Source organism: Hypomesus transpacificus, chromosome 18 (assembly GCF_021917145.1).
Source record: "Hypomesus transpacificus isolate Combined female chromosome 18, fHypTra1, whole genome shotgun sequence".
Lineage (NCBI taxonomy): Eukaryota > Metazoa > Chordata > Actinopteri > Osmeriformes > Osmeridae > Hypomesus > Hypomesus transpacificus.
In genome coordinates, this window is record NC_061077.1 from 7442769 (window position 1) to 7460838 (window position 18070).

Genomic DNA, 18070 nt, shown 5'->3' on the forward strand with positions numbered 1-18070 from the left:
AACTACTTCCTTTTTTTTCACGTCTCGGATAAAGAAGTCCGACTAAAGCATGACTCTTTATTCGGTGCTTAGGCTCCTTCTAAATTCACTGTTCAAGCGCTCAGCGGATTAACAAATGTAAGCTAGGTGCGCCCCCTATACTTGTTTTTGTCCTAGCAGGTTAAATAGATGGGATGCTATCCATGGTACTGGAATACCCGCTCCGGAAGCCGCAGGTGGTGCCCCAGTCTCGAAATAAAAAGCCATGGGTTATATGGATTGATATTGTAGAATCTTTAAATCAAGTTCTCCAGAAGTTTCTCTTAAATTTCCACTCCACCCTTCCCTTTAATAGATTTCAGAACGGTCATCCCTTTAAACGGCTCAATTAGTTTAATCCTGAGTTCAAGGCTGAACCGAGTAGGTCCTTGGAGTCTTTGGATGCATATGATATCTTTTTTTATTCTTCCAACATAACCTTTGCATTGTCTACCCTTGTGTAGTTTTCAAATTATACACGTTCTTGCAAACATTCTTGCTGACCATTTAAATTGCGAGATTGGGCCAGGATGGCACACGGCGCACGTAAATGGTGAAATGCCTATGTAGGAATTCACATTTTCCACCAGAGAGAAGCGTTCCTGTGTTGTTGTTAGTTACGTATCAAAACCTATCTGTGGATTTCATGGTGGGTTTCTGTGAAGACATACTGTGGTACTGAACTACAACATGGAGCGAAAAGGTAAGATTCATCGTTTAGGCCTAATTTGTTTTTGAATATCCCCATCGTTTATTTCTCAGCGTGATGTGATCTCAGTGTGCATAAATTGCGAAACAGGTAATTGTTAGCATGGCACAGCATGGCAAAGCCCTGATAAGGGCCTGTGCAAATAAATTACGATGTAACTATACAGTATCAGTAGCTACATTCTATAATCATATGTCCAAACTAGGAACAGGGCATGAAGGAGAATTATTCTGTATAATGCACCACAACATGGATAATAACATTAAACCCATTATTTGTTTACAAATAAAGGTATATCCCACCAATAGCCCCATGTATTCTCTCAGTTATGGCACATAGTAAACACACCTCAGGGTAATTGTTTAGTAGTAAAACTCAGGGGTTGTTAAAGGTTACACTTACACTAGCCCGAATCACAATATATTATAAAGAAAATGGCACATTTGGACAGGGGCCATGTGAAACCTTTAGGGCCTTATTCAACAGGTGCAGGCTGTCCTACCCTGGGGTTGCACTGTGTTAAATCTCGTGCTGCTGCTCTGTAAAGAAGTAGGTCACATCTGGTCTTCTAATATGGCGCCTCACCTGGTCTCAAACTGTCATTATCAGGAGAGAATGCTGAATACCCACCAACTATAAACCATGGCCACATGTTAATAAACTACCCCCTATAATGTGACTCAGTTAGATTATTTAGATCATATTATCTATATATTATATTTTTACAAAAAATACCTTATCAGTGCATACCTAGGTGTTAACTAGCCCAGTGTATAGACATTAGGCAAAAACTGGACACATGTATCTGCTAAATTAATACAATGTTAAAGAAAATTTAATTTATTGTGGGATTCTTACTCATTTGAACGTCACAGGGATTAAAAAATAAATACATACACTACTAGGGGGCTGAAATACATGGGTACAATACATTTAATATTTTGAATATGCCTCTAGACATTGCAGAGCACACAGTACAAATCCAGTACAGGACTCATGTTGAGTTAACCCACAACATTTGATTAGATTAGGAAGAACTTTATCAATTACTGAAGAAAAATTCAGATGTCAGAGGAGCCCTGAATAAATAAAAAAGGATCAAAAGGATAAAATAAAAGTTAGGTCAGAACTAAGTGAAAGTTTACCCAGTACACTGACTCAAGGACTTGTATACAATACACAGCTCGACTCCATTTAGTCATGGCAGCTGAAGGGCAGGCCACCTCTTTGACAGAGGATTGTCCCCTAAAACAGAGCCTGCCCTCTTTATCAAGACTGTCTATGTCTGCCTTTTCTTCTTCTCCAGACGGCCTTGATGGGGCGGGCGGGGATGGCGGCGCCAAGGCAGACCCTGCCGCGGCTGGCGGAGCCAGGAAGAGAGGAGCAAATGCCAAGAAGGCCATGCAGGCCAACAAGTCTGCTCTCCGTGCCCCCAGAGCTCTCTGCTGCCTCACCCTTAGCAACCCCATTCGCATGGCTGCCCTGGCCCTCGTGGAATGGAAATATCCTTCTAGGTTTCATCTGCTTTGTGTTTGCTACTCTGTGACCATTATTCGTGTTAGGGCGGCATGCCATTGAATGTGTTCATCCTTAACAGTTCCTTTACGCCTTTCGATATCTTCATTCTACTTGCCATCTTTGCCAACTGTGTAGCCATGGGGGTAACCAAACCTTACCCTGATGATGACTCCAATGCCACCAACCACCAACTGGTGAGGGCTCAGGCACAGTGGCAAAAACCTGCTATCAACTATGGGGGGGACAATTATATGACATTTTCTCAAGAGCAATTCCTGAGGGGGAAACCAAAATTACTGCTGTAACACACACAAAAAAAAGTGCCATTGTGTCCGTAATCAGTAAAGCGCTTTCATTGCATATTATTAATATTTTTTTAATACATAGTTATGTTTACAGTGATTTATTGGGGGGGACAAATCATATTTTTCCCAGGATGGGGGGGTCGTGTCCCCCACGGGATTTCCGCCTAGGCTCAGGCAGATGTCATTAACTATGCCATGAAAACAAACAATGAATAGTCATAATGCTGGTACACACTAAAAGATTAAAAGAATCTTCTAAGAAGAAAAAAAATGTGAGAGACAAAACATCCTAGATTGAACCGTTTTGCTCCAATAGTGTATGGTCTTTGTCCTCGGGGTTTTTCCCACACATAAGGGCGTGGGGGGAACGATTCGCGATCTTGGCGGCTCCGATGTTCTTCCGAGGAGGTTCGGTCACTCTTAACACACCTCACCCCAAGGGAAAATCTAATAAAATAATCTGTACATAATGGGGACATATCTAGCATTGTCGGGACAATATCTAAGCTTGTCGGGACATTACCTAGGATTGTCTGAAGGGGGAAATCGGCCCAAAATCAGCCCAATTATCTTGTGGTGTGTACCCAGCATTAGTCATCTTTACTGCAAATGGTTAAAGGGAGGTCTTTTGAACAAGGTACAATAACATTTCAGCATTTTCTAAGAAGTATAGGGAGTTTAATTGGTTCAAGCATCATGGATTTAAAGAAGAAAAGTTGTGGTCAGAATATAGGCCAGTCAGAGATAATGGCACTTAAGTACTGACCACCTGCTTCATCCCCACCTCTCTCTCTCTCTCTCTCTCTCTCTCTCTCTCTCTCTCTCTCTCTCTCTCTCTCTCTCTCTCTCTCTCTCTCTCTCTCTCTCTCTCTCTCTCTCTCTCTCTCTCTAGATTGACACGTTTACATTTATACGTTTACAGTCTGTAAGGCATGCATTATGGAGATCACAACATTCAAATGAACTAAGGTGTCCAGTGTAGAAGCAGCAGGTGATTCACTAATGATGTCCTCTACTATATAGTTTACGTTGAGCTGGAGGTGATATCATTAGAGAACACCTGTGCTGATCAGCACACTGGCCCGTCCCCCACTGACCATATGCTGAGGTGTTGGCCTATGATCCCTGGTCTCCCTCTCTACTCCTGGGAGTAGATCCCTATATTGGATTTAGTTTGGAGGGTAATACCTAGAGTGGATTGTCACAAGTTACTGTAATATTCCATCCACCATAATTCCAAATAAATGAGCAGATTCCAAATAAACATATTCACATATCCATAAGGACACAAAACAACAAATAAGCCTCTATGATCTCCGTACATTTCGTTTTGGCATTTTGATTATAGGTACAGCTACCCCTCTTGTAGACTGCACTGGATGTCTTTGTTGTTAAATTAACAGTAAAGTTATAAATATACAGTAGGCTGAAGTAGAAGTCTAGTAACTCTGGTGCTAGCGATTATCAGCATTAGGCTAAAGGTGACTGACAAGGCTCTGGTGACCAGCTTAAGCTTGTCCTCGACAGTAGGTTATCAGGGTAGAAAGCTGTTTCAATCTGCTCCAGAAATGTGTTCAGTTGAGCCTCACATGAACTGTACACCAACAATATCATCACTTGTATCGTAAAGCACAAAAATATAGGTTTATATCAAACTGACTCCTTAAAGACATTTAAACTATTCTTTATTTGATCAGCTAATGCCTCATTTATCCAGTTTCAAGAGTGACAGACTGCCTTACTGCTTTACAAATCTGATTAATAACCTCTGGGATTTCAGGAACAAGTGGAGTATGTCTTTCTTGTCATCTTCACCATTGAAACTTTTACAAAAATTCTGGCCTACGGCTTGGTCATGCACCCCAGTGCCTACATACGCAGCGGATGGAACTTGCTGGATTTCGTTATTGTCATCGTTGGGTATGTTTTTGCTATATCTCTGCTTCCTGTTTTCCCCTGTCATCACCATCACTGTTCTTAAGTCGGGATATATGTTTGTGTGTTTATGGCTGTGTGTGTGTTGGATGGTTTCAGGTTGTTAAGTGTGCTGGGTGAGGGAATGACAGAACACAAGCCTGGGGAGGCCCACCATGCTGCAGGAAAGCCAGGAGGCCTTGACGTCAAGGCTCTCCGAGCCTTCAGGGTGCTCCGACCTCTGAGGCTGGTGTCTGGAGTCCCTAGTGAGTCTGGAGATGGACTTTGTGTGTGTGCATGTGTGAATTTTTGAATGGAATGTTTTGAACGTTATCATTTTGTTATGGTATATATGTATGGAATATAAATTGGAGTGAATGTCAGGATCGTGGGTGTTTCTCCAGGTTTGCAGATTGTGTTGAACTCCATCATGAAGGCCATGGTTCCCCTGCTTCACATCGGTCTGCTCGTCATGTTTGTCATCATCATCTACGCCATCATTGGCCTGGAGCTCTTCATCGGCAGGATGCACAAGACCTGCTTCTTCTCAGGCACAGGTCTGCACATCTGCTCAGTCACACCTACACCCATGTGTCCAAACTTTCGACTGGTACTGTAGATGACATTGAATATTGAATGTACGATTAAGACCCTATTCAGAGTTAGAACCAAACCGTTTATTAGAAAGTACAAGTTGTCCATCAAAACAGATGTTTTACAGCTAACCCTTTCATCTGCTCTCCTAGAGCTGAACGTGGATGACGATCCCACACCGTGTGCGTTCGCTGGGAACGGACGCATGTGTGCCGGCAACGGGACTGAGTGCAGGGGCAAGTGGGAGGGGCCAAACGGTGGGATCACAAACTTTGACAACATCTTCTTTGCCATGTTGACTGTGTTCCAGTGCATCACCATGGAAGGCTGGACTGACGTGCTCTACTGGGTAACAGGAACATCTTCCCTTTTAACCTCCCCAATCTTACTCTGTAAATTTGGAGGGACAGATAGGTTAAGCCTTTTCTCCCTGTGTCTCTATTTTCTTTCTCAATGCAGATGAATGACGCCATCGGCTTTGAGCTTCCCTGGGTTTACTTTGTGTCTCTGGTTATCTTTGGCTCGTTCTTCGTCCTCAACCTTGTGTTGGGAGTGTTGAGCGGGTCAGTGATGTCAACATAGGAGAGTTTTTGTTTTACCAAACGTGTCGGTGAAGGCCTTTATCTCGTGTCCATTCTGGTTTTGGATTGTGTGTATATGTGTGTGTATTTGTGTTCAGAGAGTTCTCCAAGGAGAGAGAGAAGGCTGTGGCCCGTGGAGAACTTCAGATGGCTCAAGAGAAGAAGCAGATGGAGGAGGATATGTGTGGCTACATGGACTGGCTCATTGAGGCAGAGGAGAAAGACGAGGATGGAAACAAACGTGAGCTTAACACTTAAACACACACACACACACACTCAAACACACACACAGACACACACACTCACTCACTTAAACACACACACACACTCACTCAAACACACACACACACACATTCACTCAAACACACACACACTCACTCATGCACCAGTAAACCCCTAAACTTCTGCTTGCATCTCCCTCAGGTGCTGCTGTTGCTAAAAAGAAGATGATGAAGAAATTTGGCTGGTACAAACACAATGAGGATGGAGGTATGGTCAGTTTGTTAACCCAGTCCATAAAGCTCTGCATTCTAGTTCCTTTTGTCTGACACCAGTGGCTCTACTCTGTGTGCTACAGAATCAGATTCAGACTCGGAGTTTGAGGCATATCTAGATGATGACAATGGCTTCTGCGCATCACTCATGTAAGGAGTCAGAAATAAAACATTTTATTTTGGGACTGTGGTCTTCACCATCAATAATATTCAGTAATGAGATGTTCTGAAGACATGCTCTGATTGTTTCGTTTTCTCTACAGGGCTAAGATGATGGCTAACAGTTTCTGGTAAGCTTCTCAGACATCACAGTAGTGTAAAACAACAGACTAAAGACTTCTACTGTCACGAAGCTGGTGAGAAGTGTCTGTCCGCCCTGTCCCCGCCTGGTGACCTGTCACTCTGTCTTCCCCTAGTGACCAGCTGTGCCAGCTGAACCATGCCTTCAGGAAGAACTGTCGTGTCGCAGTCAAGTCCACTAACTTTTACTGGCTGGTGCTGATCCTGGTGTTCCTCAACACAGTGGCCAGCGCCTCCGAACACTACGGCCAGCCTAAATGGCTCACCGACGTGCAGGGTCAGCCTCCCCTCCCCCCCTCTCCGTCACTCCATCTTTCCTCCATGTGTAAACCTCTGGATAAGAGCGTCTGCTAAATGAGTAAATGTAAACCTGATGTATTTGAAAGCAAAGCACTCAAAGCCTTTTCCCCCCTATGCCCTTCCTGTTTACCAGAGCGAGCGAATAAAATCCTGTTGATGCTGTTTACCATGGAGATGTTGATGAAGATGTACAGCTTCGGGCTGCAGATCTACTTCATGGCCCTGTTCAACCGCTTCGACTGCTTCGTTGTGTGCGGTGGCATCCTGGAGACGCTGCTGGTGGAGCTGGAGTTCATCCCTCCCATTGGTATCTCTGTGCTGCGCTGCGTACGGCTGCTCAGGATCTTCAAAGTGACGCGGTACTTGATAGCGGAGAAGGGGAGAGAGCCTACAATCACTGCTGTCGTTGTCTATTGAGATTAACAGGATTTATCCAGTTGTAGTAGGGCCTTTTTCTGCAACGGTTTTGTAATCGTGGCCCCGCTGTGAAGATAACCTATCCCTTGATCTGTCACCGCTCTCATGCTCAGGCACTGGGCTGCTCTGTCAAACTTGGTGAATTCGCTACTCAACTCCATGAAGGCTATCTGCTCCCTGCTGCTCCTCCTATTCCTCTTCCTCATCATCTTCGCACTGCTGGGCATGCAGCTGTTTGGGGGCAAATTCAACTTTGATGAGACTCAGATGAAGAGGAGCACCTTTGACTCCTTCCCTCAGGCTCTGCTTACTTGCTTCCAGGTGCTGTTTAACTCAGGGTTCCTCCTTACGATGCTTTACAATCCTGTGCTGTTCATTTGTTAAGAGCTGGCTCTTCCTACATCCTCTCTAGATTCTTACTGGGGAGGACTGGAATGCTGTCATGTATGATGGCATCATGGCATATGGAGGACCATTATTCCCAAACATGATTGTATGCGTCTACTTTGTCATCCTCTTCGTTTGTGGCAACTGTATCCTTTTGTGTTCATCGAAGCATTTGAATCTACTCCTGCTTACGTTGGTTGTTCTCATGTGTGATTTAATCATAAAATACAGATCTAAAGACCCATCCAAGTACCATCATGTTGACTGTTTGAATGAGGCTGCACTAAGTTGATGCTGTCACATTTATGGTCCTTATCCCCTGCTCAGACATCTTGCTAAACGTCTTCTTGGCTATCGCTGTAGACAACTTGGCTGGAGATGGAGACAAAAAGAAGGTGGAGTAAGTACTAAACACCACCCGAGTCCAGCAACAAAGAGAAAAGAGACTAGCAAAAAAATGAAAAAGTGCCATCCAGTCTGTGCAGCACTAAGCCAATGACCATCTCTTGCAGGGAGAAAAAAGAGGAGGATGATGAGTGGGAAGACGATGAGGAACGAGAAGATGAAGATGCTGCGGTAAGCCTCCATTCTTTTCCGTGGTTGCCGCGTGCTGTTTACGATCTGCTTCATTCGTGGGGTGAGATACCTGGGCTTGGATCCCTGTGTGTCTGATCCTGTGTGTGTTCCCCCCTGCCTGTTGTGTGGCTGCAGAATGAGATGGATGACTGGGAGGAGAACGAGGAACTGAGAGCCATCGAGGGGCTGGAAGGTAAGTGTGACATCACAGCGTTTGTTGTGGTCGTCAGTGTGTGGTACTCTCTCTGACCCCCCCTTGGTCTGCTTCCTGTCTCAGGGGTGGTGCCCCTCAAGCCAGACTTCTCCCCACCTAAAGAGAAGATTGTCCCCATTCCTGATGGAAGCTCCTTCTTCCTGCTGGGGAAGAGAAACTGGTCAGTCGTGGTCACAGCTGTCATCATCAGATCCATCACTGGTATACTTTTGTCTGATTCTTAAAAAGTATTTGAGTCGAACCAATCCTGACATTGCTGTCTTTCACCTCAGTCTCCGAGTGGCCTGTCACAACCTCATCCATCACCCCTACTTTACCAACCTCATCCTAGTTTTCATCATCCTCGGTAGTATCTCACTGGCTGCTGAGGATCCGATCAGAGCTCATTCTTTCAGGAACAACGTAAGGCCCCCATCACCAGTCTTCCACATTCTCTGTTAACCCAGTGACTGTCACCCTCACTGTCTAGCATTGACACTCATAGCAACTATCCAGTTGCATCACCTTGTTGTCCAGAGCCACCATCCACCTTGTCATTTATCTACATTCATGGTCTAAGCACACGTCTGCTCTAATGCTCATACTAACATTATCACTTGAACACACTAAATATTTCATGCTTAATATTTCTCCTATTGTCAGGTGTTAGGATATGCTGACTACGTCTTTACCTCGATCTTCACAGTGGAGATTGTACTGAAGGTAAGTCCACACTATGGATCCAGTGTTAGATAGTCTCTGTGATCAGCAGAACCCAGGATGTCTGTACTGCTCTAGCCACAGCTCCTCCTTCTCCCCTCCATTGTCTTCTGTAGGTGACAGTGTATGGAGCCTTCCTGCATCCAGGGTCCTTCTGTAGGAACGCTTTCAACATGCTCGACCTGGTGGTCGTCAGTGTGTCTCTCGCCTCCTTCTTCCTCCAGTGAGTATAGGAGCTCATGTACAGGACTGACTCCTGACTGACTCGTTAGCATGTTTCAAGCACTTGTGTTCCTATACAGAAGATGCCTATTATTCCCTTTCTCACTGTGTGGGATGTTATCTTCAGTTCGAGTGCCATCTCTGTGGTCAAGATTCTCAGAGTGCTGAGAGTGCTCAGGCCTCTTCGAGCCATCAACCGAGCCAAGGGCCTCAAGGTAAGAGTCAATACGGCACTGATACGGCTGTCAGTCTAGCTCTCTGTGTTGTTTGAAACTTCAAAAGCTTGTTATACTTATATATAAATAAACCAATCTTACTGATTAGGTTTTGTTTGTTCTTCTGTTAACAGAATGTCGTGCAGTGTGTGTTTGTGGCAATCCGCACCATTGGTAACATCTTGATCGTCACAACACTTCTGCAGTTCATGTTCGCTTGCATTGGAGTGCAGCTTTTCAAGGTACTTGGTTCTACTTCGTACATGACAAAGAATATGTTATTTGCAACTTTTGTCATAATTTTTTCAATTAATATAAAGGAATTTGTTGTTACAGGGGAGATTCTATAGATGTACCGATGAAGCAAGACATAATCCATACGAGTGCAAGTATGAGTCATTACGTTATTTTGTTTTTTAGTTTTTTCAATGTTATTGTATCACTCACACTGTGTGTGTGTGTGTGTGTGTGCGTGTGTGTGTGTGTGTGTGTGTGTGTGTGATTTTAGGGGCACATTTGTGGTGTTTAAGGATGGTGATATGAATCACCCCATGGTGAAAGAAAGGATCTGGGAGAACAGTGAATTCAACTTTGACAATGTTCTCATGGGCATGCTGGCTCTATTTACAGTGTCCACGTTTGAAGGCTGGCCTCAGTGAGTGACATGATGATTCTGTTCAAATTGTAGATAAGCATGATAAAGATGGTTATTGATAGGATGAAAACAATCACTTAAATGGATTGAGAGAAGGTATGTTTTCAGAACATGGAGATGATTGGTCTCTTTATCTCTCATACCAACTCCTAGGCTCCTGTACAAAGCTATTGATGCCAATGCTGTGAACCACGGTCCTATCTATAATTACCGGGTGGAGATCTCCATCTTCTTCATCATCTACATCATCATCATCGCCTTCTTCATGATGAACATCTTCGTGGGTTTCGTCATCATCACCTTCCGTGAACAGGGAGAATCCGAATTCAAAAACTGTGAACTCAACAAAAATCAAGTTAGAACTTTTCTATCTTACAGTTGGATTAAGCTACATCACAACCTAGTCTCACAACAACTTCAAATTAAGCAAATACGTTCTCTTCCATCACTCCACTGTTTCCCTACAGAGACAATGCGTATACTACGCCCTGAAAGCTCAGCCCATAAAGATCTACATTCCCAAAAACCCATCTCAGTTGAAGTTCTGGAAGATCATCAACTCCAGCCAGTTTGAATACATCATGTTTGTGCTGATTGTTCTCAATACCCTCACTTTGGCTGTGCAGGTATGAGACTGTTGTGCACACTTTACTCTCAACACAAATATTATACAAGTAAACCCACAGTATGTAATCACGTGAAGTTATTGTAGTGTGAACTTTATACTTTTAAATCATCTTTTGAGAGCAGGAAATATTTCAACAGTAAATGTATACAATTCTGTGAACATGCGCTCACATAAAACCATGTTATGTTGTCCTCCCAGCACTATGAGCAATCTAAATTGTTCACCTCCATTATGGACATTCTCAACATGATCTTCACTGTTGTCTTCACCTTCGAGATGATCATCAAGCTACTGGCCCTCAGACCTGCTGTAAGGTTCAACTTTCTCCCCTCAGAATGTTCAGACCTCTCTGTCATGACATGATTGGGTGGTAGAAGTGTGTGCCGATGCTGACTATGTCTGACCCTGTTTTTGAATGCAGCACTATTTCATGGATGCCTGGAACTCCTTTGATGCTTTGATTGTTGTGGGGAGTGTGTTGGACATTGCAGTGTCTGAATTAAGTGTGAGTTATACATTTTTACCATTCCAAACAGGGAGCTTGAATAGACACACAATTATAAATAAGCATCCAGGTGTATCAAATTAAGTATAACATCGGTACAACAACATTACATATAGTTACATATACAGTAGGCCCACGTGAAAAGTCTCTTGAAACTCCTGTTTGTAGTAGGCCAGGAAAATGTTCTGATTATTGACTCAACAATAATATAACGTGTGTTGTGTTATCTTTCATCCTACAAATTCTCCTCTACTTACGGATCCAGAGTGGAGGTGGAGGTCATGGAGAGGTAAGAGCTATAACCACAGAATGGTTTGTCTTTAACACTGTGTGTGTAACTTTCAGATTCACTTCTTATATAACACTAACATGTCCTTAAACACCTCTCTTTTTCTCTCTTTCTCTCTTTTTCTCTCTCGTTTCTCACAATAACTCTGTTATTACTCTGTTACTGCCCATCTGTTTGCAGGGCAAAGGGGAAAGTTCTAAAGTGTCGATCACATTCTTCCGTCTATTTCGAGTCATGCGACTGGTCAAGCTGCTGAGCAAAGGGGAGGGTATTCGAATCCTTCTATGGACCTTTGTCAAGTCCCTACAGGTCAGCATATTTTACAATGTCTTACACTTGATAATTTTGTTACAGTGCATCATATGTATCTTAGTGCATCTTTCGCTCACTCTCTCTCTCTCTCTCTCTCTCTCTCTCTCTCTCTCTCTCTCTCTCTCTCTCTCTCTCTCTCTCTCTCTCTCTCTCTCTCTCTCTCTCTTTCTCTCAGGCCTTGCCATATGTTGGTCTGCTGATTGCTATGATCTTTTTCATCTATGCTGTGATTGGTATGCAGGTATGTGAGATCTCTGTGTGCTGTACGTGTATTTTTTGTATTACCTTCTGCTTGTATTCCCACTGTGACGGTGTGACAGTGCCCCTGGTTTGTACAAGGTATGTGAAATTGAACTCTGCTCTCCATCCCTGCAGACGTTTGGTAAAGTGGCTATAGACGACAACACACACATTAACAGGAACAACAACTTCCAGACCTTCTTCATGTCTGTCCTGCTGCTGTTCAGGTGGGCGTTCCTCACCTCCTCACCTCCTCACCTCTCCTCTCTTCACTTCTCCTCACCTCTCCTCACCTCTCCTTTCTTCACCTCTCCTTACCTCTCCTCACCTCTCCCCTCTTCTCCTCTCTTCACCTCTCCTATCCTCTCCTCACCTCTCCTCTCTTCACCTCTCCTCACCTCTACTCTCTTCACCTCTCCTCTCTTCTCCTCTCTTCACCTCTCCTATCCTCTCCTCACCTCTCCTCTCTTCACCTCTCCTCACCTCTACTCTCTTCACCTCTCTTCTATTCTCCTCTCCTCTCCTCACCTCTCCTCTCTTGACCTCTCCTCACCTCTACTCTCTTCACCTCTCTTCTATTTTCCTCTCCTCACCTCTCCTCTCTTGACCTCTCCTCACCTCTCCTCTATTCTCCTCTCCTCACCTCTCCTCTCTTCACCTCTCCTCACCTCTACTCTCCTCATCTCTCCTCTTTTTACCTCTCCTCACCTCTCCTCTATTCTCCTCTCCTCACCTCTCCTCTCTTCACCTCTCCTCACCTCTACTCTCCTCACCTCTCCTCTTTTTACCTCTCCTCACCTCTCCTCTCCTTTTCTCATGTCTGTGCTCTTCTCTAAGGTGTTCCACCGGGGAGCAGTGGCAGGAGATCATGCTGTCTGCCCTGCCAGGCAGGCGCTGTGACCCGGAGTCAGACTTCGAGCCTGGGGAGGAGTTCACCTGCGGCAGCAACCTGGCCTACCTCTACTTCATCAGCTTCTTCATGCTCTGTGCTTTCCTGGTGAGAGAGCAACCCTGGGCTCATTTCCCTCTCATTTCACTGAATAGGGTTCACTGAATGTTCCTCTCAGGTCCTGAATTGGAGCTCAGTTTTAACTGGTTCTGTCTTTTTGTGTCTGTGTCCCTCTACTCAGATCATTAACTTGTTTATTGCTGTCATCATGGACAACTTTGAGTACTTAACAAGAGACTGGACTGTGTTGGGAACCCATCACCTGGACGAGTTTAAGAGGGTGTGGTCTGACTACGACCCTGAAGCCACGTAAGACTGTTCTCATTTCTTTTTCTTACCTTTAGTCAACTCACTCCCAGGTATACAGTGATGATTGTTAATACATGCTGTTTTGGTCAACTTGTTTCAGGGGTCGAATCAAACACATTGATGTGGTCACCTTACTGCGCAGGATCCAACCTCCTCTTGGTTTTGGCAAGCTGTGTCCCCATCGTGTGGCCTGCAAGGTAACACACACCCATCAAGAGGGCCACTAACTTGAAAAGAGTCAAATAGACTTGATAAATCTATATTTTAATGCATACAAAAAATTATGAAAAAAAAACTGCATGGTGTGGTACATGCATATTGTAATGGACTCCCAGGACAGAGGGTACCGGATCCAAGTGCAGGTTTTATTAGGCGTCGTCAGGCAAGCAGAGGTCACACAGATAAATCAGAGCAAGAGAGGAGATCTGAAAGAGTTAGTCAGGTGACAAGCGCAGGTCTGGCAGGGGAGGACTGGTCAAATGAAGGCAAAAGCTGGCTCAGGTTCCACGGATCAGGCAAGGTCGGGATCACAGCATCTAGGATTAATCCAGGTAAAGCAGAGACAAGTTTGGGGGCAAAAACAAGGTCAGTATTTCGAAGTATCTCTGTCAGAAATGGTCAGCAGGAGATCAACAAGACTTAGCAAGGAGTGAAGGGAGTGACTAGCTTAAAAACACTGAGTACTGAAGTAGGGTAGTGGACTGATTACTCTTACAGTGTGTAGGTGTGAGAGATGGCGTGCCCTCTTAGTACTCTGGTGATAATATTCTGAGGCAGGGGGACCTGACTGTCACACATATGTCTTCCACCCAAAATCTGCAGCACATACGGTCAGATGAACACTATCTCCCATAGTCACTCTTGGTTTTCTTATGTGAGCACCTGACAAATTCACCCTGGCAGTCCTATTTCCTCCTTCAGTCTGGCCTGTCTGTCCTCGTCTTCCCTCTGCCAATCCAATTAGGAGCCCCCATGCCCCCTTTTTCTCTTTCCTTCCTTCCTCTCTCATTATCATCTCATCTGCTTGTTCCGTCAGAGGCTTGTTGCTATGAACGTGCCACTACATAGTGACGGGACAGTCACCTTCAACGCCACTCTGTTTGCCCTTGTCCGGACCTCACTCAAGATCAAGACTGAAGGTTAGCCCCTTAGCACGCAAGGCAATAACCCCACAACCCCAGCTTTCACACACAAACACACACACATAACACAACAGATTCCACAGTCCATTAAAACCAGCCACCTATGTGACTCCTGAACCTTAATCTCTCGACTAGGGCCTATTGATCAAGAGAACGAGGAGTTAAAGGCAGTTATTAAGAAGATATGGAAGCGCACTAAGCCCAAGCTCCTGGATGAAGTCATCCCACCCCCTAGAGGTAAACCTCAGCACTTACAACTTTCACCACGCAGATCCGAGGCCTTCTGAAGATATTTTTGTATTCATCCTCCATTCTTCTATTTGTTGTCCTCTCTCACTTTATTCTGATTTCCTCACACCTCTCTCTCTTGTTCAGGGGACGAGGTGACATGTGGGAAGTTCTATGCCAGCTTCCTTATCCAGGACTACTTCAAAAAGTTCCGCAGGAGGAAGGAGAGGGAGAGGAAGAAGAAGGGGAAGGACAAATCTGCTGCTCTGCAGGCGGGCCTGCGCACGCTGCAGGACCTGGCTCCTGAGATGCGCCTGGCCATGGTCTGTGACCTGGAGGATGAAGAAGGGTTTGAAGGAGAGGTGGATGAAGAGTTTTTGAGGGTGAGAAGAGCTTTCGTAGACTTTTAACTGTCCATCCGATTACTACGGAAAGAGCTTTGTCATCTGAAACGTATCAAATGATTGCGATCATATTAAGTGCTAACTATTGCGTGAACTCTGTGGTTTTTATTCGGGCTCATTCCGGATCTAGAATGACAACGTTTTTGATGGTGGAGAGCCTGGCACCTCTGTTACCATGACCCCTGCCGCCACCCCCCATGCCCCCACATGAGATGGAGGAGGTTAGTGTGTTCATCGAGCCTGAGCCCAAGGAGGTAATTGACGAGGTGATCACAGAGCAGGTGATGGGCATGTCTGAGGACCAGAGACCAGAGTCCCAGGTGTCAAATTTCAACGTTGTTGTGGAGCAGCCCCAGAGATCTGATCCTGTCCCTAACAGGTGTGTATGTGTGACTGTGTGTGAAAATTATGCATATTCACCCTCTATATTTTCGAGTTAATTTCCTTGCTTTTTCATAATATTGTTTTGTTCTGCTCAAATAGGATGGACTCAGTTCAAGAAATGTACCCTCCAGAGCCTACCTGGGTGCCTCCAGAGCCAATGGTGGAGACAGGTGGAGGAGTCGAGGGAGGAGGAGCAGCAGTGGCAGTAGTGATATCCGAAGTACAGGTGGTTGATACGGGAAATGGTGAAGCAGGAGGAGGAGGTGAAACCTACACGTCAGAGCAGACATACTACAGTGGTCAGGAGGCCGCACAGACCACAGAGTCCCAAGGAGGGTGAGACAAACTTCACAAAATATATACCAATCCTCCTAAACGGAACTCAAAAGCTGTGTGTTCATGTCAATACTCAAAAAGCACATATGGAAATATGTTACATGAGCTTGTTTCTTCCCATTTAGGTATGTGTATCAGGAGGTCCCTGAGCCAACCCCTGTACCCTCCACCCCTGTACCCTATACCCCTGTACTCCCCTCCCCTGTACCACCGGAGACACAATACGAACAGAGCCCAGCCCCCAACGGCACCAATGGGACTGCAGGCGGTGCACCGTATGGGAATCACAATGGAAATAGCTTAACTGTTAATGGATACAATGGCAACAACAGCATCAATGGTAACAGCACGTATGCAGCTAGCATCACTAGTAGCATCAGTGGCTATACTGGAAACGGATACAATGGGAATGGCTACAATGGGGACGGCTACAATGGAAACGGCAGCATAGTCAGCGGCTACACCGGAAATGGCAGTACCGGAAATGGCAGTACCGGAAACGACGGCACAGGCAATGGCTACAATGGAATCGGTAATGGAATGCAATTTGTCCGAAGACGTCTCCTACCTGCCACTCCTTCAGGTGAGATAAGCGGATTACAAAAAAACTTCTTCACCCCATCCCATCAACTGTTAACGGCAGGCCTCATTCACCAAATGTTGATTCTCTTGCAGGTCTGAAACCTGCCTTCAACCTCCAGTGTCTAAGGCCGCAGACCAGCATGGATGAGATCCCCGTCCCAGGCACCTACCAGGGGAACTCTCGCTTAGACTCTCGCCGTAGCAGCGTGTCCTCCCTGTCCTCGTCTTCCTGGGCCAATAACACAACAGCAGGCACCACTGCCCCCAGCATATCTGGGGGGGCTGGTCGGCGAGGGAGGCTGCTCTACACCCCTATGATCGTAGTGGATGGGGCCGAAAGTTCCCAGCAGGCCATGTGGGGCGACAGCTCCAGCAACATCACCAGCCTGCCAGCAAGTGCCCGGCCTGGTTGGTATCCTGGTGCCCAGGCTGGTACCAGGCCCCCATCGCAGGCCAGGACCTACAGCGGTGTGCGGACGCCGGCCATTAGCCAAAGTTATGTGGAGAAAGGCAGCGCAGACAGCCTGGTTGAGTCGGTGAGTGGTGATTGTTGTCATTGGTGTCACTGCCTGAGTAACATAACGTTTGGGCCTCAGTTTTGGTCTAGGATCAGGTCTTATTTCATGGTTAGATATGATAACATTATTTTTTACCATTTGAGTACTGTTTGAAACACACTTCTACTTGAACAGCCTATGTCTATGTGAATGTGTGTTACCTGCTCGGTCTTCCTCTGTAATTCAGGGTGCAATAATGCTCAGAAATACAAATGTATTGTAGCTGATGAGTAAATGATCTTCAGTGTAGGGTTCAATAATATTGAGCAGACACTCATACTGCTGGTGTGACACTTATCAATACCTCCTCTTCTCAGATCTTGATATCAGAGGGCTTAGGCCTCTATGCCAGGGATCCCAAGTTTGTGAACTTTGCCAAGCGGGAGATAGCTGAGGCCTGTCACATGACCATTGATGAGATGGAGAATGCTGCCACAGACCTGATCACCCGAGGAGCGAGCCAGGCCATAGGACGCCTTGAGGAGCAGCTGGCGGATGAAATGATGATTTCCTACTAAAACAGAGACTAGAAGAAGTGGGGATGCGAAAAGAAAGTTGGTCATTTTACACCTAATGAGATTGGATACAGAGCCAGATAAAAACATAGTGTATTTGACATTGCATATACTGCTGAGGCTCTTTAGACTCACATGGTTTCTTGTAAGAGTGCTAAAAAATGTACTGTAGCCTGCCGAATATAATTACAGTCCTGTGCACATTGTCATCAAGTATCATTTGATATTTTCAAAAGTGGGATTTTTGCATTGTACTGATGTAAAGCATTGATACATTGTACAGTTTCTTCTGGTACAGTCCATTTATAAACACTTGAAATTGATGTCTCATTTCGAAAGTATATGCCCTATGAAGCTTAAAAAGTATGCATCTTTTGTATGGTCAGAACAAGAAGAACATAAACTTGAAAATTATAGATGTTTAAATTAAAGATTGGTTTTGCTGTTACATAAAGACTTAAGTTATTACTGTGTATGCAATAAAGTATGTTTTTCTCAAGGCTTTCATGTTATTTGCCAAGAAACAGAAATTACATTTAGAGAGACAGGAAGTGTAATACAGATCTGTTGCC

The 18070-nt window shown here is 45.0% G+C and overlaps 1 protein-coding gene across 1 annotated transcript; it reads left to right on the plus strand.

Moving 5' to 3' along the window:
- The first annotated feature begins 2128 nt into the window (after positions 1–2128).
- On the plus strand, positions 2129–17501 carry cacna1fa (calcium channel, voltage-dependent, L type, alpha 1F subunit a). Its single transcript, XM_047039329.1, is given in 46 exon segments — positions 2129–2229; positions 2334–2439; positions 4331–4470; positions 4585–4730; positions 4869–5021; positions 5211–5407; positions 5518–5621; positions 5738–5880; positions 6063–6128; positions 6217–6283; positions 6397–6423; positions 6550–6710; positions 6867–7092; positions 7264–7471; positions 7563–7683; positions 7865–7937; positions 8050–8113; positions 8249–8306; positions 8391–8487; positions 8600–8729; positions 8970–9029; positions 9143–9249; positions 9376–9463; positions 9598–9705; positions 9800–9852; positions 9972–10118; positions 10272–10473; positions 10586–10744; positions 10945–11055; positions 11168–11251; positions 11517–11540; positions 11721–11849; positions 12028–12093; positions 12228–12319; positions 12930–13089; positions 13223–13350; positions 13451–13547; positions 14387–14489; positions 14628–14729; positions 14868–15103; positions 15255–15317; positions 15319–15503; positions 15608–15844; positions 15970–16427; positions 16520–16962; positions 17301–17501. Coding segments are annotated over 46 exon segments (6231 nt in total).
- Positions 17502–18070: the final 569 nt, after the last annotated feature.